Source organism: Erinaceus europaeus, chromosome 7 (assembly GCF_950295315.1).
Source record: "Erinaceus europaeus chromosome 7, mEriEur2.1, whole genome shotgun sequence".
NCBI classification, from domain to species: Eukaryota; Metazoa; Chordata; class Mammalia; order Eulipotyphla; family Erinaceidae; genus Erinaceus; species Erinaceus europaeus.
In genome coordinates this window covers 100,804,465-100,831,789 of record NC_080168.1, presented here as the reverse complement: position 1 = coordinate 100,831,789, position 27,325 = coordinate 100,804,465, and the positions used below count along the sequence as shown (strand labels likewise).

Here is a 27,325-nt window from a genome sequence, read left to right as displayed (position 1 = left end):
TTGTTCAACCAGGTGAGCCACCACCTATCCTCTCTCTTTCACTTTCTATTTCTCCTTCTCTTTCTCTCTGTCTGCCTCTCTCTCATACTCTCTCTCTCTCTTTCTCCTCTTCTCTCTCTTTCTCCTCTTCTCTCTCTTTCTCCCTCTCTATATATCTGAAATCATAAGAATAAAAAAAATGTCCCAGGAATGGTGGAATCCCTCAAGCATAAGAACCAAGCATCACACACACATACCACACACAATGAATGAATGAATGAATGAATGAATGAATGAATGAATGAACGGATGAATGAATGAATTCACAGTATTTTTTCATGGCATGCTACCATGGACGATTATACTCTTCTGAAGCAGTAGATACCAGGGTCCTCACCTTTACTGTAGCCTGTACAGATGAGGTTCTAGGCATTAAGCAGAATGACACTACTGACTTCTCTGGGCCTCTTCTCCTTGGAAGATGCATATTTGCCAATATGCTGCCTGGTTCAAGCTTCAGACAGGAGAATGCCATGAACTCACTCTACAGCTTGTCACTGTGCCTGCCACAGAATATGTAGAGGCATGTCCTCATGGAGTGGACATGCAAAGAAGGAACCAGTTAGGCAGATGCCCACAGGAAGCAGGTGCCCACTTTCCTGCTATAGCATTTTATGATACTTGGTATCTGGTAACTTTTGTGCTAACAAACTACATGAATGATTTTCCTTCCCTTCCCCAACCCTATTCTCATACTGTAAAAGAAAAACCATATGGGAACAAAGATGAGCATATGGGTGTGAGGCAAAACATACAGGGTATAGAGACAGGGCTGCAGCACCCTTCTGCTTGTCTTTGTTACTTGTCTGATTTCTTAGCATGTTCTTTTTCCTCTCATCAGTTTTCTTCTTGGAAGGCTTACTTTATTTTTGTTCATGCATAATTTAATCTTGAATGAGACATGTGATGTAAAATATCTCCAGAACTGATTCTGTGTTGAAACTCTGTCTTCATTCCACATGACTCTATTGATGTTGAATCTTGAGTAATAATAAAAGCAGTGGCTTTCATTAGAGAACAAAGGTAATAGCTCTACAGGATGCTGCTCCCTACAATGATGGGGGTACAGCCTCAGGCGTGAGTGTACCTATATGAAGTCTTTTGAACTTGCTTTCTCTTCTGGCTCTGAATTTATGCCACTGGAAGGGAGTTTTTCTAAAATGGTTCAGAATATGTTCAGTAGGGGGTGAAGTGAGTGGCAGCTTATACACTCTGGACACCCATTGGTGTTACTGTGGAACCTTGAGTTCCTGAGAAACTATAAGCAGTCCCAGAAAGTTATGCTTGCTGGGCCCTCAGTTCACCATCCCTCTGTAGACTAACACATGGTTGTTTTGAATGATAGATACCTCTGCTCATATACCACCACTCCCTTCTTACTCCCCCAGAAGACTCAGTAAATGTCCTTCTCACCAGAAAACTGCATCCCACGCTTACTTCTAATTACAAAATTGTTTTATTAAGTAGTGCAGGAAGATTTTCACAGTAACCATTAACAATGATTGATTGTCCTTGTTGAATGACTTGACTTTATGAACAACCTTAGTGAGTATTTAATAAGGTGAAGTATAGTCCAGAGGACTATAATTTTAGATACATGGTTTGTAGACAGTAAAGATTAGCATTTAATTTGATGTCTTTTGGTAGTTATGGTTTGGAAGTGGGAAACTGGCCAAATATTCTTATTTTGGCAACCTGTATTATGAGTTGTTTTCCAGCTTTCTGCAAGTATTATCTTATCCTACACAACTGTGAATTTGAATGCAGTCCTAAAAATTAAGTACCATTTCTTCCTCATGAGTTGAATATTGTTTTGATGATTTGTCATGTTTAGACTCTAGTTTCTTCTCCCCAGTTTTCTCTTTCCTTATGTGTCAGATCAATAATGTTTCTATCTGTATAATTGTCCACTTATCTACAGTGTCTTTGAGGGCAGATAATTCCTAGCTTAAATGTAAATGAATTATCTTGTCCAGGAAGGTAATACTAATAAATGTGTTGTACTTCCGACTGTCTTACATTTTGTCAATTACAAGATGGGACTTTTTTCATTACCAAAAGATGAGAATTACCTTGCCACTTCAGTCAAAATATGGCCTTAGCAAGATCCAAATTTTACTGTGGTGCAATCTTTTTAAAATTTGATCTGTGTCAGATTAAATACCATTGATCTCAGCTATGTGAAATAATTCAAAATAAGGAGGTTTTGAATTTGTTACTGGGAAAATTGTGATAGGCAAATTCTAGCTTGAAACATTTGTATTCCTTCTAGATATAGTTAATCTGTCAATTGAGGACACTTGTATATCTGTTTTTGTTTTTTTTTTAATAATTCACTATCCATGCCTGGATAGTTGGCTGTGGTATAAGTGAGTTTTACTAAGTTACTTTTAAAAAAGTAGTAAAATCTGGTGAGATAGAAACTAAAGAAATTAAATCTATCTGGCATTTATCCTAAAGATTTAAATCCACGTCATTAGATTATCCATACTTATTTTATGAGGATTTGCTGATACATATCTTTCCAGATTTGAAATACCAGTGGTGTTTTTTTTTAACTGTTTAGGAGCACCATATTAATTTTATTAATAATAAGCAGCATGTTTTTCTTATTCTCATTGTTCCAGAATAAGATTTGTTCTTTTTTAACTTACTAAATAATAAGATTTTACTTGATAGTAATTACTTGTATTGTTTATAATGCACAAGTTATGAAATATGTTAATATTTTTAAAAATTTTAACCAAGTGCTTATTGTAGAGTCACCTACAAATACTTTTTTTTTAAACAGACATCAGTGTATAAATTCATAGAGTTGGATTGGGTGGCTCTCTGAAAAAGTAAGTTTGTGTATTTGTTTATTTGGGAAGTTAATGGTTTGCAGAATAGTTATTGGCACACGGGTATAATTTTTCACTTCATCATGATAGGTATATGCAAAACACTCTCATCCCCAGTTTAGGTCCTTTTTCATCATGTACCGTGACCTAAAAGTTCCCCTCCTACTGCCTGTCTCCCTGTCTTCCTTCTCCAGAGTCCTTTGCCTTCATGCAATCCACCCAACCAGTCAATGTTTTACTTTGTTTGAAGGAGCCATGTTAGTGAAAATGAGCCAAATAAAAGGAGGATGAATATGGGATGATATCACTCATAAGCAGACCTTAAGAAACAAGAAATAAGATAAGCTTCCCCTGGATAAGGGCAAGAGACTGGCATACTTTAATGATGCACTTGCCACCCAATCATCCAGGGCCTTAGTCAGAGAATCCTGGGATTCCCATATAGATATGATGGCCTAGACCTTTAACAGATCCCTCTCTTTACCATCACTAGTTATCTCCATTAAGAACAACATCATAAACCCTCTACAAGACATTGCCCCCAATGTAGAATAACAGTGTTAGAAATTGCCCTACTCTCCAGAGGGAGGCTGGGTCAACATACTCTGCCACTCAAGGAAGACTGGTCCTGAAATAAGTGCAGCCTAGAATGTTCCTAGCTATGACCATAGAATTTGAGCTCAGATCTATAGGGATGCAGAGGTTATACAGGATCCTGTGCTAAATATGAATAGACATGGCCCTAAGTCAGATCCATAGGGTTTACAGTTAACAGTATTTATATACTTTTCCTATTTGGGGGAGCTACTCTCTGCCCATATCCAGCTTTCTAGTCCTATTCATAACTCTGATACCATCTTCCCAGACAATACTTCTAGCCCACCTACATGTTAGCTTTTGTGCTCAGTCAAAAATTAGTAAAGTCATGGGCCTGTTGGAATACACCTAAAAATATTCCTAGCTCCTTACAACATGAAGACCCCAAATTTCATCTGCTATACTTTTTAACTTTAGGTTCCTGGTTATTAAACAATTTGTTATGCTTCCGAGATCAGACAAGATCGGGCGTGTTCAGGGTGGTATGGCCGCAGACTTTGTTCTGCTTTATATCTTTTCTTTTTCCTTTTTCACAATTTTATTTTATTTATTTATTTTCCCTTTTGTTGCCCTTGTTGTTTTTGTCATTGTTAAATAGGACAGAGAGAAATGGAGAGAGGAGGGGAAGACAGAGAGGGGGAGAGAAAGATAGACATCTGCAGACCTGCTTCACCACCTGTGAAGCGACTCCCCTGCAGGTGGGGAGCTGAGGGTTTAAACCAGGATCCTTACGCTGGTCCTTGCGCTTTCCGCCACGTGCGCTTAACCCACTGCTACTGTCCAACACCCTCTGCTTTGTATCTTAATGCTTTTCAGCCACCAAGTTGCAAATGCTACCATGACGCCAACCTGACTTCCCTGGGCAGATATATAATATATATATATATATATATATATATATATATATATATATATATATATATATATATATAATACCCTTTTGGAAATTTGATATTTTAACAGCATTTCTTTGGGCTCTGTACAGAAGGGAGAAGGGTGTGTCAGCTCATTCATCTTTATTTAGAAACAACTAGTATGAGTCATATTGTTTGGCATTTAATACATTTTTGTGGAGCCAGTGGGTAAGTTCAACGAGTCTTTTCTTTTTTAAAATTTTTATTTATTTATTTTCCCTTTTGTTGCCCTTGTTGTTTATCATTGTTGTTGTATTAATGTAGTTGTTGGATAGGACAGAGAGAAATGGAGAGAGAAGGGGAAGACAGAGAGGGGAAGAGAAAGATAGACACCTGCAGACCTGCTTCACCGCTTGTGAAGTGACCCCCTTGCAGGTGGGGAGCTGGGGGCTCGAACCGGGATCCTTATGCCAGTCCTTGCACTTAGTGTCGCGTGTGCTTAACCCACTGCACTACCTCCCGACTCCCCAAGGAGTCTTTTCTAAGGGTTAGAGTTATCTCTGGTAGCACAGAATGCCCTACAAAGAGTGAATTCTGGGCAGGTATGGACTTGGGGGAATATGGTCACCATGCAGTACAAAGGACTGGATGATTTCTAGGGCTTTTTTTTAATACATGTCAGTCTGTAATTCTTCTATTTTCCTAATGTGTCCAAAGAGGAGAGACAGGAGCAGTGACTTGAAACCAAGATTTAGCAGTAAAGTCTTTGATAACAATTATAGTTTATACGATTTGTACCAGAGTAAGTGCTTTTTTCTTATTTCATGAGTCGGCATGCACAGTTCTCATCTTCAGAAAGTGTTCCAGTAAAATTGGACTTCAAATCATCTTCCATATTCTTACTGAGCCCCAGGAAAGGGTGGTGGGAGGAAGAAACTGTTGCTGTATTTTCAGTTGAAATAATTAGTCTGAGATGTATTAAAATAATTCAAGTTTATAGTTTACAAATATATTTACTTAAAAGCCAGGAAATGCTGTCACCCTCTAAATAGGTCACCTTAATGGTTTTGATTAGTTTTTCACACACCGTTTATATTGCTACTTCATCAATAACATTTTTAAAATTATCATTAATCTAAAGTTTGTTTCTTTCATGGTGCACTTAGGACAATTAAAGACATTGACTCTGTTCAATAAGCTTATAGCTTTTTCTCTGTCAGATACTGCAAAAGATAATTGAGACACAAAATCAGACACGAGTGGTTGTTTGATACATATATATATAATTTTGTTTTAATTTTACTAGTCACTAATATTGTATATAATATTTCAGAGATTTTACTCCAAAATCTAGATATTTGGCTTCTCTTTAAAAAATAAAGAACTCAAAAGAAGAAAAGGGAGGAGCACAGAGAGGCAATATAGATTTAATGCTCCTCTATGGTGGAGGAGAATGGCTAGGTGGAAGCTGAGCTTTTCTGGCATCTATCTTGGGGAAATGTGGAAGTGCACCCTTGTGGCAACAGCAGTCCTAGAAATCACCAATCCTTCAATAAAGTGATAGTGAAGTTGAAAATAAAAAAAAATCAAGATTTGGCACAGCCTTATGAGGCTCCCTACATAGCAATGGCAGCCCAAACCTCAGCAGCTAAATGAGATGTGTGCTCCCACTCAAGAGCAATTGTTTCTGCCCCCTGTTACTCTGTTCCCTGCCCTCATTTATAGGATTCATCAGCCATTTGAGTCTGTCACTCATGCTCTGTACATAATGCTCACATGCAAATCTTAACACTGTTAACAGCTATTATTTTCAACCTCAAAAGGGTACTGCTGAATGATATAAAGCATTTCATTGGATTTGGCCAGCATGTTGTGTTTTTGGGCGTAATCCCAGTCAGCCAACCCTGTAGCCAGAGAGAAGGAGAATAAAATGTGCTCATCCTGTACTGAGCTGCCGACAGTCCAGAGAGCCTGAGTCCAGGAGACGGGACCTGAAGTGCCCTGCAGACTGTTGCTTGCCTAAGCTCTGGGTTATTTGGCACCTGTGCTGGGGAAGAATCCAACAGAGTGGCAGAAGGCTCATTGCCATCCATTCATACAGCTTTCTGAATGCTGGCAGCCAAAAGAACATCAGCTGAGCCTATGAGTAGCATGGGTTCTCGCCAGAAACATCTAAACTTCAAAGGGGGGAAGAAAGTACTCGTGGACTGATGTGGGAAGCTAGAAAGAAAGTGGTGCAAGAAGTTCTGACTGATTCTACCTGTTTTAACAGATTCTTCACTCTCTTCTGGGTGACAAGATAATTGAGATGCTAGGGCAGCTGCAGAACCTAGACACAAAAATAGAATGAATGCTGAGAGTTTCAAATGTCTGGTCTCAAGACAGTGCTAGAATTTAGAGTTCTGTGAAAGATAATCATGCATGAGGCTTATAGCAAACTCCATTAAAATTAAAGTCATACATTCACAACTAATTTTTCTTTCACTTAGATTCCTAAAGGATTACAGAGAAAGATCTAGATAACTCAGAAGAACCTACACTTCGGTTCTAATAAGATAAAAAAGGAGATTTATGTTTGACTTTGAAATTGTATGTATGTATATTATTGTATGCATATGTATGTATACACATATATACAAACATAAATAGACACACACATATATAAGTATCTGTGTATATATTTGGAGAATTCATCTCTAAGACTTCACTGCTCCAGGAAGAGTTTAAGAGAGAGATGGGGAGAGTTGAGAGAGAGAAAGAGAGAGAGAGAAGGAAAGAAACCACAGCACCAACCTCTCCTCTCCCTGGTCAACTAGGAATACCAAAGGAAATCACTTGGGACCAAAACAAGACAGGACTAGAATGACCTCAGGAACCCACCAAGAAGAAGGAACCCACCAAATCACTGGGGAGTGCAAACATATGTAGTCCGTGGAGAGAGAGGAGCCTAGGGAGAGATTAAGTGGCTGGTAACAGTCTGGCAGTTTACCAGTTGAGACACCACCTCCAGTCTGTTTCACCAACAAAAAGACTGAAGGGAGGAGAGGACTCCCCTAAGACTAACCAAATGCAACTGTGAGTCTCCATTGCTATTGCCCTCAGAATCTGGAGCAGCAGCAGGGAGTCCCTGTGCTGACACCAGGGGACAGAGAACTAATGCGGAAACTCAGGAGAACTATACCTCTGTGGCCGAGTAGTGGGGCTGTGAGAGTCTCTTTGCATAACCACTGGATTATCTCTGCCCCACCCTGCTTTATCTCTTGGTCAGGAGTCAGTGATTAAGCTAAGAAGTCTACTTATAGTTTAAAAGCCCTCAGGCTCCCATAGCCTACAGGGAAGAAAAAGAACAAAAAAGGTTTTTAAGCCACTGGAGCTGCAGCTCGGGGATTAAAATAAATGCTACAAATGTTTATCTGGAACCAAAAAAGACCTAGAATTGCCAAAACAATCTTGAGAAGAAAGAACAAAACTGGAGGCATCACACTTCCAGATCTCAAATTGTATTATAGGGCCATTGTCATCAAAACTGCTTTGCACTGGAACATGAATAGACACACTGACCATGGAATAGAACTGAGAGCCCAGAGGTAAGCCCCCACACCTATGGACATCTAATCTTTGACAAAGGGGCCCAGACTATTAAATGGGGAAATCAGAGTCTCTTCAACAAATGGTGTTGGAAAAAAATGGGTTAAAACATGAAGAAGAATGAAAGCGAACGGCTATATTTCACCAAACACAATAATAAATTCCAAGTGGATCAAGGACTTGAATGTTAGACCACAAACTATCAGATACTTAGAGGAAAATATTGGCAGAACTCTTTTCTGTGTAAATTTTAAAGACATTTTCAATGAAACGAATCCAGTTACAAAGAAGACTAAGGCAAGCATAAACTTATGGGACTGCATCAAATTGAAAAGCTTCTGCTCAGCAAAAGAAACCACTACCCAAACCAAGAGACCCCTCACAGAATGGTTGAAGATCTTTACATGCCATACATTAGACAAGAGGCTAATAACCAAAATATATAAGGAGCTTGTCAAACTCAACAGCAAGAAAACAAATAACCCCATCCGAAAATGGGGAGAGGACATGGACAGAATATTCACCACAGAAGAGATCCAAAAAGGCCAAGAAACACATGAAAAAATGTTCCAAGTCTTTGATTGTCAGATAAATGCAAATAAAGACAACAATGAGATACCACTTCACTCCTGTGAGAATGTCATACATCAGAAAAGGTAACATACATCAGAAAAGGTAACAGCAGCAAATGCTGGAGAGGGTGTGGGGTCAAAGGAACCCTCCTACACTGAGCTGGGAATGTCAGTTGGTCCAACCTCTGTGGAGAACAGTCTGGAGTACTCTTAGAAGGCTAGAGATGGACCTACCCTATGATCCTGCAATTCTTGTCCTGGGAATATATCCTAAGGAACCCAACACACACATCCAAAAAGATCTGTGTACACATATGTTCTTAGCAGCACAATTAATTCCCCAATAAAAAACCTGTAAACAATAAAAAAAACCTGTAAACAACCCATGTGTCCAACAACAGATGGCTGTTGCTCAGTGGCTGAGCAAGTTGTGGTCTATATACACAATGGAATACTACTCAGCTATTAAAAATGGTGACTTCACCGTTTTCAGCTGATTTGGATGGACCTTAAAAAATTCATGTTTAGTGAAATAAGTCAGAAACAGAAGGATGAATATGGGATGATCTTAATCTCAGGCAGAAGTTGAAAAACAAGATCAGAAGAGAAAACACAAGAAGAACCTGAACTGGAATTGGCATGTTGCACCAAAGTAAAAGACTCTGGTGAGGGAGGGGGGTGGAGAATACAGGTCCAAAAAGGATGACAGAGGACCTACTGGGGGTTGTATTTTTATATGGAAAACTGAGAAATGTTATGCATGTACAAACTATTGTATTTACTGTTGAATGTAAAACATTAATTCCCCAATAAAAATTATAAAAAAAAAAGCAGCACCAAAACTTACCTTATTGCCTACACATGAAAAAGTAATGCACTATCCATATGAGCTATTTTTGCCGGCCTTGAAAATATGTTCTTATGCTGGGCCAAGACTGTGGTCTCATTTCTAAAAATGTTAGAAGCAACCTGCACTTTTAAGAGCCCAGAGCAAACATAAGGAAATTAAAACTCTCTCAAAGTCCTGCTTGGCACTCAGACTTCATCTGGTGACTTCTTATAGAACTTCATCTTCACTTTCTTTCATTTTCTTCATCAGATGACTTTCTTTACCTGTCCCTTCTTTTTCCTGTCTCTCCCTCCTTTTGTTCTCCTTGTTATTTTCCTCCTTTGCTTTCTCATTAAACTATGTTTCTCTTCATCCTATTCCTGCCCTCTTTTGTTCAGCTAACCAGCAGTATCCCACTATTCTCACTCTTTTAGTATATCTGCCTCTTATGCAAGATACAGAGAAAATTAACAGAAGACAATGTACAGTCTGGGCAGAGAGCCTAAGAGGAAAGATTTGATTAAAAAACAATGTTTAGATTGTATGTGCATAATAGGGGGAGGAGAGTGAACAAGCTAGCCGATGCTGAGGAATTAGAAGGAAGAGGACAAAATTTATCAACATTGCACTAAGAACTTTTTTGCAACTGGTCATATTTTAAGATGAATCTCTTTGGGACTAGGCAGTGATGCAACTAGTAAAGTAGACAAGTTATGATGTGCAAGGACCCGGGTTCTAGCTGTCCATTCTCACCAGTGGGGGTGCAAGGGACGGAACAAGCTTCCTGAGTAGTGAAGCAGTGCTACAAGTGTCTCTCTCCCTCTCTATCTCCCCCTCCCATCTAAATTTCTTTCTGTCTAGATGCAATAAATGAATAAATTTTAAAAACTGCATTAAAAAAGAAACTTAGTTGAAAGTTCACTCCTATCCTAGAAAATCATGGGTCTGTAAATGAGAAACATTTCTATTTGTTGGGGGTTACTTATTTTAAAAATATTTTAATTAATTAATTTATTATTGGAGAGGGACAGAGAGAAATTGAGAGGAAAGGGGGAGGTAGAGAGGGAGAGAGACAGCACTGTCTCATCACTCGTGAAGCTTTCCCCCTATAGGTAGGGACCAGGGGGTTGAACCTGTATCCTTTCATACTGTAACCTGTGCACTTTATCAGGTACAACACTGCCTGGACCTCTGTTGGACTTTTTAATAGTCATATTAAAAAGAGAGAGAGAATCAAATGAGAAGATATAATTAATGTTAATAACAAAATTTGTAAAATGTCAACACAACTAAGAATTTTTTTCTAACATCAATTAATATTAAACTCTGTGACACTTTTCATTAATTTTTCTATGATGATATTTTTAAATTCTCTGTGTTTTACATTTATAGCATATCTCAATTTGGACTACCCACATTTCAAGTGCTCAGCATGACTAATGGTTACATATTGGGCGACACAGCTTCAAAGGTTTCACCACAATGTGGTTGAAAATCAACATCCATTCACTGGTAACTGATTAAATTGAAATGCTCCTACCAGATGACAGAAATGAATGATTCATACCTAATTATTAATAATAGGCTAGGGCAGAGGAAAACATGATTACCATTCATTCTCTTGAGTTTTTTATTGTTGTTGATTTGTTTTACCCAATAATTCATAATTCAAATGGGGACTCATAAACTTCCAAAGGAAATTCTTATATTGTGGGGTATAAGATGCTTATCATTATATTTATTTTCCATCATGGAATGTAAATCTGTTTTTTGTTTCTTGTTTTTGCAATTGCCTGTGCAACTCCACCATTCCTAGCAACTTTTGTTGTTGTGTTCCTTTTCTTCCTTTTCTGATAGAGATAGAAGTAGGGAGGGAGAGAGAGCAGAAAAACAAGACATCAAGTCATTGCTTTACCACTTGTGAAGCTCCCCCTCTGTTTGTGGGAGTCAAAGGTTTGAACCTGGGCCAATGAATGTGACATGTGTGCTCTTCTTGGCCTACCATGGGTGCTTCTTTCCCATACCTCTCATCGCTCCATGAAATTCACCCACTAAGACCCTGCAAGTCACTAGTTCTCATAGTTTATTTGCACTACCAACTTCTCACTAAGAATAGGGCTCATGACTTCCAGCCCGAAATATATAGCTATTAGTAAAGGCTTAGGCACATAGATATATTCAATAAACATTTTTCTTTTAAAATATTTTATTTACTTTATCATAATGAGAGAGGAATACAGAAGGAAAGAGAAATAAAGAGAAAGAGAGAGTGAGAAAGTGTGTCATACCAGGGTACTGCTTAGCTGTGGCTTCTGGTGTTGTTTCAGGATTGAAGTCCTGATGTCACTAGTAATAATAATGTCTCCTATTTTATGGTGGTTTAAAAGTGCAGCATGCTTTTTATTTGTGTTATCTCACTTACTCTCACACTTGTGAGGTAGGTTATCATTCTATAAGATGAAACTTTAGAGATTAAAACTTGCCTTGCCTTACATCAGTTTATATCACTTGTAATAGTTGATCCTATCTGGGTTCATACCGCTATCCCCTAATTTCTGTGTATTGTGAAATATAATCACAGATCTTACATTCAGATTTCTAATAATATCAAGAAATAGTCTTTTCTTATTAAGACTATTTGCACCCTCCAGAAAATTATAGTTCATTTATATGGATTTACTTTACTCAGCATCTCTAAGTTAAAAATCAGATTTTGCTAAAATCTGTGCCTGGTGCCTAGCTAGTCAGCACCTACAAGATTTTATAAATATTGGTCTGTGCTGTGATAGGTGAACAATTAATGGAATCAGTTAAGATTTTAAGTTCATACATGAAATTAAAAAGCTTTTGCAGAGCAAAAGAAACCATCACCCAAACAAAGAGACTCCCCACAGAATGGGAGAAGATCTTTACATACCATACATCAGGCAAGAGGCTGATAGCCAAAATATATAAAGAGCTCACTAAACTCAGCAACAACAACAAAAAATTACCCCATCAAAACATGGGGAGAGGATATGAGCAGAATATTCACCAAAGAAGAGATCCAAAGGCCAACAGGTATGAGAAAATGCTCCAAGTCACTGCTTGTCAGAGAAATGCAAATAAAGACAACAGTGAGATACCACTTTACTCCTGTGAGAATGTCATATATCAGAAAAGGTAGTAGCAACAAATGCTGGAGAGGTTGTAGGGACAAAAGAACCCTCTTGTACTGCTGGTGGGAATGTAAATTAGTTCAACCCTTGTGGAAAGCAGTCTGTAGAACTCACAGAAGACTTGAAGTAGACTGGACCTTCTGTATGACCTTGCAATTCCTCTCCTGGGGATATATCCTAAGGAACCAAACACACCTATCCAATAAGTCTGTGTATGCCTATGTTCATAGCAGTACAGTTAGTAATAGTCAAAACCTGGAAGCAACCCACGTGTCCAACAACAGATGAGTGGCTGAGCAAGTTGTGTTATTTATACACAACAGAATACTAGTCAGCTATTAAAAATGGTGAATTCACCTTCTTCACCTCATTTTGGGTGGGGATTGAAGGAATCATGTTAAGTGAGATGAGTTAGAAAGAAAAGGATGAATATAGGATGATGTCTCTCATAGAAGTTGAAAAATGAATCAGGGCCTCAGTCTTGCCTGGGCCACCAGGTTCCAGATGTGACCACGATGCCAACCGGACTTCCTAGACAGATGACCCCACCAATGTGTTCTGACGCTCCGCTTCCTCAGAGCCCCGCCCCACTAGGGAAAGAAAGAGATAGGCTGGGAGTATGGATCAACCTGTCAACCCATGTTCAGCAGGGAAGCAATTACAGAAGCCAGACCTTCCACCTTCTGCACCCCATAATGACCCTGGGCCCATACTCCCACAGGGTTAAATAATAGGAAAGCTATCAGGGGAGGGGATGGGATACAGAGTTCTGGTGGTAGGAATTGTACCTCTTTTATCCTATGGTCTTGTCAGTGTTTCCATTTTATAAATAAATACATTAAAATAAAAAATAAAAAGAAGAAGTTGAAAAATAAGATCGGAAAGGAAAACACTAAGCAGAACTTGGGAGTTGGTGTATTCAAAGTAAAAGACTGGGGTAGGAGGGGACAGTTCAGGTCCTGGAACATAATGGCAGAGAAGGATCTAGAGGGGCTTGAAATGTTATGTGGAAAACTGAGATGTTACACATGTACAAGTTACTGTATTTTACTGTTGACTGTGAATAAATAGTCCCTCAATAAAGAAATTAAAAAATATATATTTACTTCAGTAAGTGGCTACTACCTGCTATCTGTAAAATTTTCTTATACCTTTTGGGCAAAGATATAGCAGAATCCTAGCAGAATGGACACTTTTTTTTTTATCCCATAAGCAAAATCTGACTGGACAAGATTATTAAATAATTGAGATTGTTGGATACTTTAAAATGCTATTGTGTTTTTATTTGCTAGGTGATCGTGACTATTACTCAACCCTTTGATTTTATGCCCTAGTCCTGATCATTCAGCAACATATCAGAGAAACTTCCCAGTTCAGACATAGTCTGTCCATGAAATATTCATTCATCAGTCTGGGGCTTCACACAAACTTTTTTTAAGAATTAGGATTCAGGGGTTTGGGCTGTAGGTAGCACAGCAGGAGCGCACATGGCACGAAGCCCAAGGATCAACTAAGGATCCCAGTTAGAACCCCCGGCTCCCCACCTGCAGGGGGGCCACTTCACAAACGGTGAAGCAGGTCTGCAGGTGTCTATCTTTCTCTCCTCTTCTCTCCCCTCCTCTCTCGATTTCTCTCTGTACTATCCAACAACAATGACAGCAATGACAAAAATAATAATAATGACAACAACAAGGATAACAAGAAGGGCAACAAAAATGGGAAAAATGGCCTCCAGGAGCAGTAGACTCATAGAGCAGGCACCAAGCCCCAGCAATAACCCTGGAGGCAAATATATATTAGGACTTCCTTTTATTAGAGCAATAGCAAGCAATGCCTGTTTCCTCCTTTTGTGGGCAGTCCAATTTTATTTGCTAATACTTATTAGTCAGCAGTTTTATATACCTTAGAGGAACTACTTCACATTTGTTTCACTCTTTAATTTACAAATTAATTGTACTTTGGAAGCAGTCTTTTTTGTATTATTTTTGTTGGATTACTGATGTTTTTTCTTTACATGGTGATACTCTGATAGAACAGTAATAATAATAGTAATGTAATTAGTAAATTTTAGTCTCAATTAAAAATTATGTATATTTAATTAAATCATGCTCTAAATTAAACTGCCTAGCATCCTTTCAAAGGTGCCATTTATCTGCCTAAAAGAGATAGTGCTGTTGTGTAGGATTCTGTGGCAGTTAGGGTAATCAGCACTTCTGACTATGATAGCAAGTAAGCTGCTTAATATCATTAGAGGTTGAAACATTAGTATATTAGTATATTAGTACTCTTACTGTTTTGCTACTGCTACTATAGCTATTTACTATCAATACTCAGTCAAGTACAGATAAATTCAAGATGAATTAAAAACTCTGATGTGTGGTCCAGGAGGTAGTGCAGTGGATAAGGCATTGGACTCTCAAGCATGAGGTTCTGAGTTCAGTCCCCAGCAGCACATGTACCAGAGTGATGTCTTGTTCTTTCTCTCTCTCCTCTTATCTTTCTCATTAATAAATAAATAAAATCTTAAAAAACAAGATTTTAAAAAACCGATGTAAGCCATATTATGAAGGCATCATTTTAAAGTGTTGATACCCATATTTCCTCTAAGTTAGAACTAGACTAACTACATACATATGTATGTATGGAAGTATGAGTAGGTATTTTCTCATGTTTTTAATATTTTATTTATAGATACAGATAGAAATTGAGAGGGGAGGGAAAGAAATGAGAGAGAGAGAGAGAGAGAGTCCTCCTGTACTGTTTCACCATTCATGAAGCTTTCCCTCTATATAGAGGGACTAGGGACTTGAAACTGGATCCTTACACATGCAACATGTATATTCAGCCTGGTGTTCCACTATCCGGCATTTTATTGTTAGTACTATTATTAGCATTCTCAAAAATATCTCAGCAACCAAAATATCATGGAATTATGATATTTAAGTTTATCTTTTTCACCTAAAAGCTACTTATACTCATTTGGATTGTTTCCATTTTTCAGTTTGTATGAATAAGTTTTAAATCTTTTTTTCCTTTATTGGTGGATTAATGTTTTACATTTGACAGTAAATACAATAGTTTGTACATGCATAACATTTCTCAGTTTTCCACATAACAATTACACCCCCCACTAGGTCCTTTGTTATCCTTTTCCAGGACCTGTACTCTCCCCCCACCTACCCCAGAGACTTTTACTTTGATGCAATACACCAACTCCACTTTAGGTATGAATAATTTTTTATAATTATTTGTCTGCAAATTTCTTATGTGAAATGGGTTTTTATTTATATAGGCTATTCAGCTAGGACTATATTTGCTGCGTCTATGTTAACTTTCTGTTTTACCTTCTAAGGAACTTCCAGGTTATTTTCCAACATGTCTATACGATTTTATATTTTTAGTATATCAGTGTCCAAATTTCTCAATAGTTTCACCAAATTTTGATACTATCTGTTCTTTTGCTTATAGTTGCCTGGTAAGTGTGAAATGATATCTTATTGTGTTTTTCATTACCATTTTCCTAACGAATAATGATGGTGAGTTATACTTTTCATGTGCTGCTGACCATGTATATATATGTCTTCTTGGCAGATCTATTGGGATAGAGTAAACAAAACTGAAACTTAAGCCTGAAAAAATATTATCCAGCTCAATATTAATCCAATATAGCTAATAGAAAATTAGCTGAAAATTGCACTCTCTTCTTTACTTTTTAATGTGGCATTTTCACTAGGTCCAGCCCTAATGAGTCTGTGGTACCTGGAGTGATAGGAATGCTGTGCTCTGTAGCTACATGTAGTCACATCTCTGCATTCTTAGTGTTAGGCCCAGTACATGACGGACTTTTTCTTTTAGTTGTTATGTGAAGTAGATAGAATGCAGTCTAAAACGTATATGGCCAAGCATTTCTTTGAATATCTTTTCCAGTTTTCATTGCTATATAAGCTTGAGATCATAATATCCCATTAATGCCCAGGTTTCCAATTCTTTGAATATTGCAATGAAGTTATCACAGGTGCATTAAATCAGGTTTAAACTCAGCCTGCAATTCATATATCCTTCATTATCATTCAGAAAATACAGTTTTTAATTTTTTTATATTTATTTATTCCCTTTTGTTGCCCTTGTTTTATTCTTGTAGTTATTGCTGTTGTTGTTGGGTAGGACAGAGAGAAGTGGAGAGAGGGGGGAGAGAAAGACAGACACCTGCAGACCTGCTCCACTGCCTGTGAAGCAACTTCCTTGCAGGTGGGGAGTTGGGGGCTCAAACTGCAGAAAATATAGTTTTGATACATTTTGATAGCATTGTTATTTTTCCTATTTGAAGATAATATGGTTTCTCATGTCATTGTGGACAGTAGGTCTAGAAGCATTGTGACTTCTTGATGATTTTTCATTCCATGTTACAGGTATGCAAAGAAGATGTCCCTTAAAGTCCAGAAAATGCGTGACATCTTTCTTGTCATTGTTCACAAATCTGTGCACAATCCATGCACGTATGATACATATCCACCATCATGCACCAAGACCCAAGTGCTCTTTTCACTTCCTCCCATCCTCTCCTCCCCCAGAATCCTTTGCTTGGGTTTAACACCTCTCTCTTTGTATCATTGTTAAACTTTACCAAGTGGTTCCACTTGATTGCAGTTCATGCCAGCAATGACACATTTGTTACGTAACCATTTTTCAATGCTAGTTCCTTTACTTATATTGAATTTATAGTCATATAACCCTCTTGTTTTATACATCAATGTTGTTAGTTTTAGGACAATGTTTGTTTAGTGTCTTTTCCCTCATGGCACTTACAGCTTGAAATACAATATTTCAAAGGTATACCAACAAGTCATAACCAGTAGATAGATTGTAAAAATAAAGTATGATTATCTATTCTCTATACAGGTTGCAGCTTGTCAACAAATAACCACAAGTACCAACATGTTAGTTCACAGGTAGCAGTGAAATACTGTATTCACTACTATGCAATATATATTGTCCCAGTGCCCTGTGTATAGAACAGCATTTTTCCAACATTGATAGTTTAAAATGCAATACATTTCTCAAAATTAGATGGCAACTTAGTTCTAGAGAATACTTTCATAGATGCACTTCTTATATTACAAAACAGTTATATCTGCAATATTTTGTTATTTTTAACATTGTATTTACTTTTTAATTTAATTTAATTTAATTTTAATGAGTGCAAGAGTAAGAGAGCAAGAGACCAGAGTGCTACTCAACTCTGGCTTATGGGGATGCTTGGGATTGAATCTGGGAGCTAGGAACCCCAGGCATGAAAATATTTTGCAGAGGGCTGGGCACACTCAGTTGAGCACACACATTACTATGCACAAAGACTCAGGTTTGAGCTCACACACACCCCCCACCTACTGGAGGATGCTTCTTGAGCAGTGAAGCAGGTTATGTAGGTGTCTCTATCTCCCCCTCCCCTCTCAACTTCTCTCTGTGCTGTCACACAAAATAGAGAGAGCAGAGGGAAGGGAAGGGGAGAGGAGGGGAAGGGAAAAAAAAGGGGAGGGGAAGGGAGGAGAGGAGAGGAGAGGAGAGGAGAGGAGAGGAGAGGAGAGGAGAGGAGAGGAGAGGAGAGGAGAGGAGAGGAGAGGAGAGGAGAGGAGAGGAGAGAAAGGAAGTAGGAGGGGAAAAATGGCCCCTGGGAGTGGTGGAGTCATAGTGCTGGCACCAAGCCCCATCAATAGCCCTGGTGGCAATTTAAAAAAAAAAGTCATTTGCATAACCATGATGTTATCTCCTAAGGCCAATCTTTTGTTCTTTTTTTATTAGTGATTTAATAATGATTAACAATATTGTAGAATAAGAAATAGATAAACAAGATTGTAGGATAAGAGTGGCATAATTCCCTATAATTCTCACCACCAGATTTCCGTATCCCAACCCCTCCATTGGAAGGTCCCTATTCTTTATCCCTCTAGGAGTATGGACCAAAATTCTTTATGAGGCTTTGCGATAAAGTTAATGCCCAGCTTGGAATGTTCCTACTCATGGCCACAGAATGTGAGCTCAGATCTACAGGGATGCAAAGGTCACATAGGCTCCTAAGCTGAATATGGGCCCCAGGTCAGATCAAATCTGATGGAGTTTACAGTCAACAGTATTTATACCCCTTCCCATATTTGGGAGCTACTCTCTTCCCTGATCCAGTTTTCTGGTCCTTTTTCCAGCGATGATATCATTTCCCCAGACAATAACTTAGATCCACCTGAATATCAGATTTCAGACTCGGGGGAAAAAAAAACTACTATAGTCACGGGCCCTTTGGAATATAACTAAAATAGGCCTACTAGGTATCTACAAAACGGAGACACCCCCCCCACACACACACCTTTTAATCTGCGATACTCCAGCCGTTAGGTTTATGATTAGTCAACAATTTGACTTTAAATGTTAACTCTCTTTTCAGCCACCAGGTTCCAGATGCTACCTGATGTCAACCAGACTTCCCTGGACAGACAGTCCCACCAATGTGTCCTGGAGCCCCACTTCCCCAGAGCCCCACCCCACTAGGGAAAGAGAGAGACAGGCTGGGAGTATGGATCAACCTGCCAATGCCCATGTTTAGCGAGGAAGCAATTACAGAAGCCAGACCTTCCACCTTCTGCATCCCATAATGATCTTGGGTCCATACTCCCAAAGGCATAAAGAATAGGAAAGCTATCAGAGGAGGGGATGGGATACAGAGTTCTGGTGGTGGAAATTGTGTACAGTTGAACACCTCTTATCCTATGGTTTTTGTCAGTGTTTCCTTTTTATGAATAAAAAAAGAAAAGGAAACCAGAAAATAAAATTTAAAAAAAGCTAATGCCATTTTCACAGAGATTTAAAAAATATTTTCAAATACTCATTCACATATTTTCTCAAATAATATGTATTTCAAAGTTGCCATAAGTAATACAATTTAAGTTTTTATAGGGGTCATATATGTAGCATAATAAGGCATAGTTAACAGTGTCATGCTGTACATATAAGGAAGTTATTTACTATACTGTCTGTAGCTCTGGTGTGGTATAAGGAATTCAAATTTTTTCTCTTGCTAACAATTTTTTTTTCTTTTTTGTCTCCATCGTTATTGCTGGGCCTTGGTTCCTGCACTACAAATCCACTGCTTCTGGAGGCTATTTTTATTGCCCTTGTTGTTGTTGGACAGGACAGAGAGAAATCGAGAGAGGAAGGGAAGACAGAGGGGGGGAGAGAAAGATAGATACCTGCAGACCTGCTTTATCGCTTGTGAAGAGCCCCTCCTGCAGGTGGGGATCCGGGGGTTCCAACTGGGATCCTAACACCAGTTAGTGCGCTTCACACATATGCGCTTATGGCTCTGCACTACTGCCAGGCCTCACAGGATATTTTTTATAGAATTCTGTTATATTGGCTTTGTTGTTGTCATCTTTGCCACATTTGTCAAACTTTTTTAAATTAAAAGAAATAATTGAAAGAATACTCCTTTTTGAATTTTTGGAGTTTAGTTTATTTTCCCTCAGGCCCCCTAGGATCTATCCCTCTGCATTTCTACTACTGCAAAATGTGATAACAGTCCTATTTGGTTGAAAAATTACAGATAACATGAAGTAACAATTACTCTCTGGAAAATGAAGAGGGGTTTTGAACTGTTTAAATACACTTTCAAAATGCTACACTCCTTGCTTTTATACACCTGAAGGAAGCAAGCATGACACTAAGAATGAAATTTAAGAAGATAGCCTGTGTAATGATTTTGTTTGTTTTTTACCAGAGCACTGCTCTAGTCTGGTTTATGGTGGTGCAGGGGATTGACTGGGACTTGGAACCTCAGGCATGAGTCTTGTTGCATAACCATTATGTTATCTACCCCTTCTCTGTGTGTGCTGTGAGGAGATCTGTATTCCTTTATCTGTACACTTTTATTTCTTATTTGACACTAAGGCAATTAAGAAAAAAGCAGAAAGCTAGATGACATGGTAGGATGATTTATTTCTTTTTCTCTAAGTACAGCAAGATGTGCTAAGATTACTTCATAGTAAAAGCTTTATGGAATTCCTAAAGTATAAGTGCCCCCAACCCTTGGTTATTATCATTATTTTTTTAATGAAACAAAAATAGTTCTATATTTATAGGGAAAGAATTTGGCAGACTTGCTGATTATAATACTTTTTTGAAAAACACTTGCTTTGACTGACTGAAAACCAGATGTTGTTTATGGCAGTTAAAAGCCATAAACATAGCTTTACCCTGGTGTTCACCACATTTTTATAAGATTAATAACAGAATTTCTGAATCCAGAAATTCTCCAGAGAAAACTCTTGAGAAATGCTTACCCATCTTCCTCTAGGGTTCCCTGCAAACATTGTTACATGGAGTATGGCCATCTTAAGGACAAAGGCCTTGTCTCATTAATTATTTAATTAATGAGCCTTGTTTGGCAGACAATAAGTCAGGCATTTTATAGATGATCAAATATGTTGGATGGACAGAAAGAAGACAGAACATGTTTGATGACTCTGACAGACATGGGTTAGAAGTCTTGGTTACCACTGATAAGTTACATAGTTATGAGATGAATTATTTAGTCTCGTTAAACTTTGATGTTTTCTTTGTAAAATGGGAATGATATCTACTCAATACAGTAATGGATAATCAGTATTCAGTTATCACTTACTTTATTAAATTGAGAAAATTCTATCTTTAAACTTAACTCACCACTGTTAGTGAACATGATCAAACATTTTCAAATGTGGAATAATTATATAATCAACTCAGTTTTTCTTTATTGAAGAATATTATGAAATTGAAGAGAACTAGGGAAAGATAGAAACAGGCTGGGGGTATGGATAGACCTAACAATGCCCATGTTCAGCAGGAAAGCAGTTACAGAAGCCAGACCTTTTACCTTCTCTACCTCATAAAGAATTTTGATATAGTGGTCCGGAAGGTGATGCAGTGGATAAAGCATTGGACGTCAACCAGGAAGTCTTGAGTTCAGTCCCCAACAGCACATGTACTCTTTCTCTCTCTCCTCCTATATTTCTCATTAATAAATAAATATTTTTTTAAAAAAAGGAATTTTGATCTATACTCCCAGAAAGGGATAAATAGTAAGGGAACCTTCCAGTGGAGGAGATGGGACATGGAACTCTAGTCGTGGGAACTGTATGAAATTGTATCCCTGTTATCTAACAATCTTATTAATCACTATTAAATCACTAATAAAAAAGTAAAAGAAAAAAGTTGAGGAGGGATTATTTGGATATCAATCTCTGTTAACTGTAATGAATTAGATTCTGCCCTCACTTTTAAGGAATATATATTGGCATGGAGAAAGATGAAATAAGGATGTTTTCCAGGGTGAGTAGTCTTGTCTTTGGATCTTAGCCCTGGGTCTTAAAACAATCACAACTCAGTAGTGATTAGTTACTGTATGTCATTTTCCAAAACACAGGTTTCATTGTTACGGTCATTTTGCATGATGCAAGTTTGCTTATGTGTTTCTGCTAAATCACTGTGTGACTAATCTTTATGCTTCTAATGTATTAAAGTTGTCAAAGGGTTCTTTTCAGGATAATATCTGCAGATAAGATTGTTAGTTTAAACAATATATAATAAGTGAAGGCCAAGTGAAGAGCCCCTGATGTTATTAGCAGAATAATAAAGTAGAATTTGAGGATTGTCTCATTATGAATGAATTGTTTGGATATTTAAAGAAATTATTTTTAAGTGTGGCATCCCTATAAAGCCTGAAGCTATGTGTTTTACAAACTAGAAATTTATGCACTAAGTAAAAATTACCAAATATCATTGTCGACATGTGCCAACTGGCAACAGAAGTGGTGGTTCAGAAGTCTGGAATAAATGATGCTCATTTCTTTGCCATTTAAACTCAAAAGGGGGAGTTGAGGTAAAATGATGTTGAAAAAGACCTACAGTGTACATGAGCTAGCAAAGATGTCACATTATGAACTGTTATCTGGAAGACTTTAATTTCTCCCCCTCAAGACTAATATATACTTATGGCATTGCAGATGTAATCCATATTCCTATTCTAAATCATTATGTTATCTCCAGTACTTCTTCATTTTTTAAAAGTGTCAGTAAATCTCTTACAGAAACCAACCTGGACACAGTGTCTGATAAAAGTTCAGTACTAAGTTATATGTATAGTGGATTCATTGTCTTTATCATGCGATAACATTACAAATGGATATTCTTTTTTAAATTTTTATATTTGTTTATTTATTTTTCCCTTTTGTTGCCCTTGTTGTTTTTTTTTTGTTGTTGTTGTTATTGATGTCATTGTTGTTAGGACAGAAATGGAGAGAGGAAGGGAAGACAGTAAGGGGGAGAGAAAGATAAACACCTGCAGACCTGCTTTACTGCTTGTGAAGTGACTCCCTGCCGGATGCTTACACCTACACAGGTCCTTGTGCTTTGGGCCATGTGCGCTTTACCTGCTGTGCTACCGCCTGACTCCCTCACAAATGTATTTTCTTATCTCCTTAGAAATTCGAGCTCAACTAGTAGAACAGCAGAAATGCCTGGAGCAGCAAACAGAGATGCGAGTTCAACTTCTCCAGGACCTTCAAGATTTCTTCCGGAAAAAAGCTGAAATTGAGACTGAATATTCTCGGAACTTAGAGAAATTAGCCGAAAGGTTCATGGCAAAAACAAGAAGCACTAAGGATCATCAGCAGTACAAGTAAGAGAGATTTGGCTCAAATTTTCTTTCCTAGAGTGACAGTCTATCTTTTCCATGTCCTTATTGGTTTGAGAATTTTCTATTTTTGTCTGTTAAGCTATTGATTGACTCTAGATTAAAGAAAAAAAAAAACACTTATCTGCTTATAGTCTATGAACATCATTTTATCCCTCTTTGAAATGAATAGTGTTTTATATATCTTTCTCTTTCCAACAAATATATATTTATAGACAGCTTTTTGTTTTTCTTTAATATCTTTATTGCCATCATGTTTATCTCAGGGCCTCAATGCCAGCCTCTATAGATAACTTTATATGCAAGAAGAATAAGTGTGTGTTTATAGATCTTTGATGATAGAAAACTAGGTGTTGTGGACCAGGCAGTAGTACACCCATTAAAGCGCACACACTAAAGCCCCTGGTCCCCACCTAGGGGGGGGGGGTCAGCTTCATGAGTGGTGAAACACTGCTGCAGATGTCTGTCTCTCTCCCTCTTCCCTCTCAACTTCTGTCTCTGTCAAAAAAGGAAGGAAGGAAGGAAGGGGGTTGTTTCCCCTCCTCTCTCGATTTTTATAAAAACACTGCTCCTTGCCTGATGGATTGGAGGGGAAAGGAGGTTGTCCAGAAAGACTGTGTTATTCTTTTTCTTTTTTTTTTGCTTCCATGGTTATAGTTGAGGCTCAGTGCCTGCACCACAAATCCACTGCTCCTGGAGGCTATTTTCTTCCCCTTTTGTTGCCCTTGTTGTTTTATCATTGTTGTGGTTATTATTGTTGTTGTTATTGATGTCATTGTTGTTGACAGAGAGAAATGGAGCAGGGGAAAAGACAGAGATGGGGAGAGAGACACGTGCAAGCCTGCTTCACCACTTGTGAAACAACCCCCCTGCAGGTGGGGAGCTGAGGGCTGTAACCGGGATCCTTACTCAGGTCCTTGCGCTTGGCACCATGTGTACTTAACTTGCTGTGCTGCTGCCCAACCCCAAGACTGTGTTACTCTTAATGTGCGGGATAGCTATTATAGGATAGGATGCCATATTAAGGGATCTTCTATACTCATTCCTATTTCTATTTTTTTTTTTTTTTTTGCCAGAGCACTGCTCAGCTCTGGTTTATGGTGGTGCAGGTGATTGAACCTGGGACTTTGAAGCCTCAGGCATGAGAGTCTGTTTGCATAACCACTATACTCTCTACGCCTGCCCTGCTCATTCTAATTTCTATCCTCTCTTTCCTCTTTCTTCTAAAGAGTGTTTAACTTGGGGGCCAGGTGGTGGCGCACCTGGTTGAGTGCATGTATTACAATGCGCAAGGACCTGGGTTCGAGCCCCCAGTCCCCCACCTGCAGGGGGAAAGCTTTAGAGTGGTGAAGCAGGGCTGCAGGTGTCTCTCCCTATCACCTCCCTCCCTCTTGATTTCTGGCTATATCTATCAAAGAAATAAAAAAATTTTAAAAAGAGTGTCTAACTTTATTATTAAATTCTAAATCGGGAGTCGAGCAGTAGCGCCACAGGTGAAGCGCAGGTGGAAGGTTCAGGTTCAAGCCCCCGGCTCCCCACCTGTAGGGGAGTCACTTCACAGGCAGTGAAGCAAGTCTGCAGGTGTCTGTCTTTCTCTCCCCCTTTTTGTCTTCCTCTCCTCTTTCCATTTCTCTCTGTCCTATCCAACAACAACAACATCAATAACAATAATAATAACTACAATAATTTTTTTAAAATTCTAAATCTAAGATAGACTAGATGTAATGATTCCCTTCCCAAATTAATATTAAGACTCTTGAGTGATCATAAATAACACATTAAGTAAACATCTGATCTGAGTGATTAGGTAGCACGTTTAATATAATGCCACCATAGTCTCTATGGTACATATTATTCTATTTCTTATTTTATAGTTATATTTTAAAATAAAAGCATGATTATGCTTCTGCTATATTACAAAATCAATAAGTAAATAGCATGAAACATTGTTATTCAACTTTTTAAAAATTTTTTTGTAATTTTATTTATTTTCCCTTTTGTTGCATTTGTTGTCTTTTTATTGTCGTTGTAGTTATTGTTGTTGTTACTGATGTCGTCATTGTTAGCTAGGACAGAGAGAACTGGAGAGAGGAGGGGAAGACAGAGAGGGGGAAAGAAAGATAGACACCTGCAGACCTGCTTCACCGCCTGTGAAGCAACTCCCATGCAGGTGGGGAGCCAGGGGCTCGAACCAGGATCATTATACCGGTCTTTGCACTTTGTGCCACATGCGCTTAACCCACTGTGCTACTGCCTGACTCCCATCTTTTTTTAACAATAACTTCCCAGTTGGACGATTTCGATTGGGTATTTTTCCGTAGGCTCTTTTGCAATCTGTGTTTTGTGATTTATGTTCATTTTTAGCTTTATTATCAAAAATAAAACATAGAGTTACAAATATGAATGTTTAATAAGTTTAAATAGGACATATTGACAAGTCAGCAAACTTCTTGGTTCTATTATGGACTCTGAGGCGATAAAGTTTAGTCCCAGGAATACTTTTTTGGGAGGCTGGATGCCATACATCAAGAGATTAATACGTACTCTCAAATCTGTTTCATGGGAAAAATAGCTAGCCAGATCCCCTTTCGAGCAACAGACTGAAAGCAAACTTTATGTGCAGTGGCAAACCACAGTCTATCTAGAAAACAGTTGTTGATAGATTTTTATATAACCATAAACTGCTTCCTTTAATGGGGTGTTTTAGGTCTGAAGCTCGGCCTGAGTACTGTGTATTTTAGCGCCCCCATGGCCCTTATCTGGAGTGCGGCCTTTGACTGGTATTTATGGTCTAGGTCTTTATTTACAATCCCAGAGAATTTCTGACTTTGCCATCTGTAGCCTGGAAGGCTGATCAGCTGGCTATTGAATGTCATACACTGAGCAATGCCCAGAGCAGAAAAACCAGTAACAATACCCTTCTGTTGTGATTTCTAGTTTGCTGTAGCAACTTCCTTTAGCTGATTGGGACAGCTTTAAGATTGATGTTATGTCTGTCTTTCTTTACTTTTTAGAAAAGACCAGAACTTGTTGTCTCCAGTGAATTGTTGGTATTTACTTCTGAACCAAGTAAGGAGAGAAAGCAAAGACCATGCAACATTGAGTGACATCTATCTGAACAATGTGATCATGCGGTTCATGCAGATAAGTGAGGATTCCACAAGAATGTTTAAAAAGGTACCACCCATAAATCCTGCTTCAGTGTACTTTCCTGTAACTATTTTGTGTATAACTAGGACAGAGGTAAGTCTGGTGCCTTAGTGAGTTTATTGTATTCACTAAATATTAGGTTAAAATAAGGAATAGATATTTTTAGAAACTCAGAATAAAAAGTTGAATTAGAGAAGACATACTTAACAGCATTGTAAATTATTGAATCTATGACCTGAGCAACATAACCAAAAATTTAAACCCAGATGTACCTGTAAGTTGTACCTCATTCCTTGGAAACAAACTGCCTGCAGTTGGGAAAAATCAGGCCAGACTAGAGAGGAATAGGTAGCCTCAGACTCTGTGCCATAGGCTCACATGTGATTGGAGACTTGCGAAGAACCAAGATTACCAGATGTTATCAATTTTTTTTCTTACTCCCACCAGACCAGCAGCTGAGTCTGTTAGAGAATGAAAAAAAAAAAAAAAAAAAATCCACAAGGCACAGAAAATTCAGTTCCTTACACACCAGAGAATATCTTCCTTTTCAAATGCATTTGAAAAAAAAAAATGGACACAGGATTTCTAAAGTTTGTTATCATCATTACTAGTATCAACCAGCTCTCAGCAATTTTTTTTTTGGTTATTTGGATGTTTTGTTGCAAACAATAACAAAATTGGACCATTTCCTCTGTAGCAAATGCAGCTACTGACTTTCAGTTTTTTTTTTTTCTCTTTTTTTTTTTTTTGGTAAGACAGAGGTCCTCCCTTCACATTTTTATTAGTGTTTTTAGATACCTAATTATTAATACTAATTTATCAAAAATTAATACTAGTACCTGGACCTCTGTTCCAAAAGCAGTAAGTTTCAGGACGTGAAAAAGAAAAAGAAAAACTTTGATTTTGTTTCAGAGAGGCCCCTTTAAACAGAGTTGTATTGTTAAGCAAGCCAGCTGGAACACATTTTGGTCATATTTGATG

The 27,325-nt window shown here is 38.1% G+C and overlaps 1 protein-coding gene across 5 annotated transcripts in view; it reads left to right on the top strand.

The window, feature by feature from the left end:
- SRGAP1 (SLIT-ROBO Rho GTPase activating protein 1) overlaps positions 1-27,325 on the top strand; it is a 299,865-nt gene that overhangs the window by 110,962 nt on the left and 161,578 nt on the right. For all 5 annotated transcript variants that reach the window (XM_007516865.3, XM_060195004.1, XM_007516864.3 and 2 more), the window contains exons 2-3: positions 22,984-23,179; positions 26,209-26,371. In XM_007516865.3, the coding sequence (XP_007516927.1) occupies positions 22,984-23,179; positions 26,209-26,371 (359 nt within the window). The remainder of the gene's footprint in view (positions 1-22,983; positions 23,180-26,208; positions 26,372-27,325) is intronic.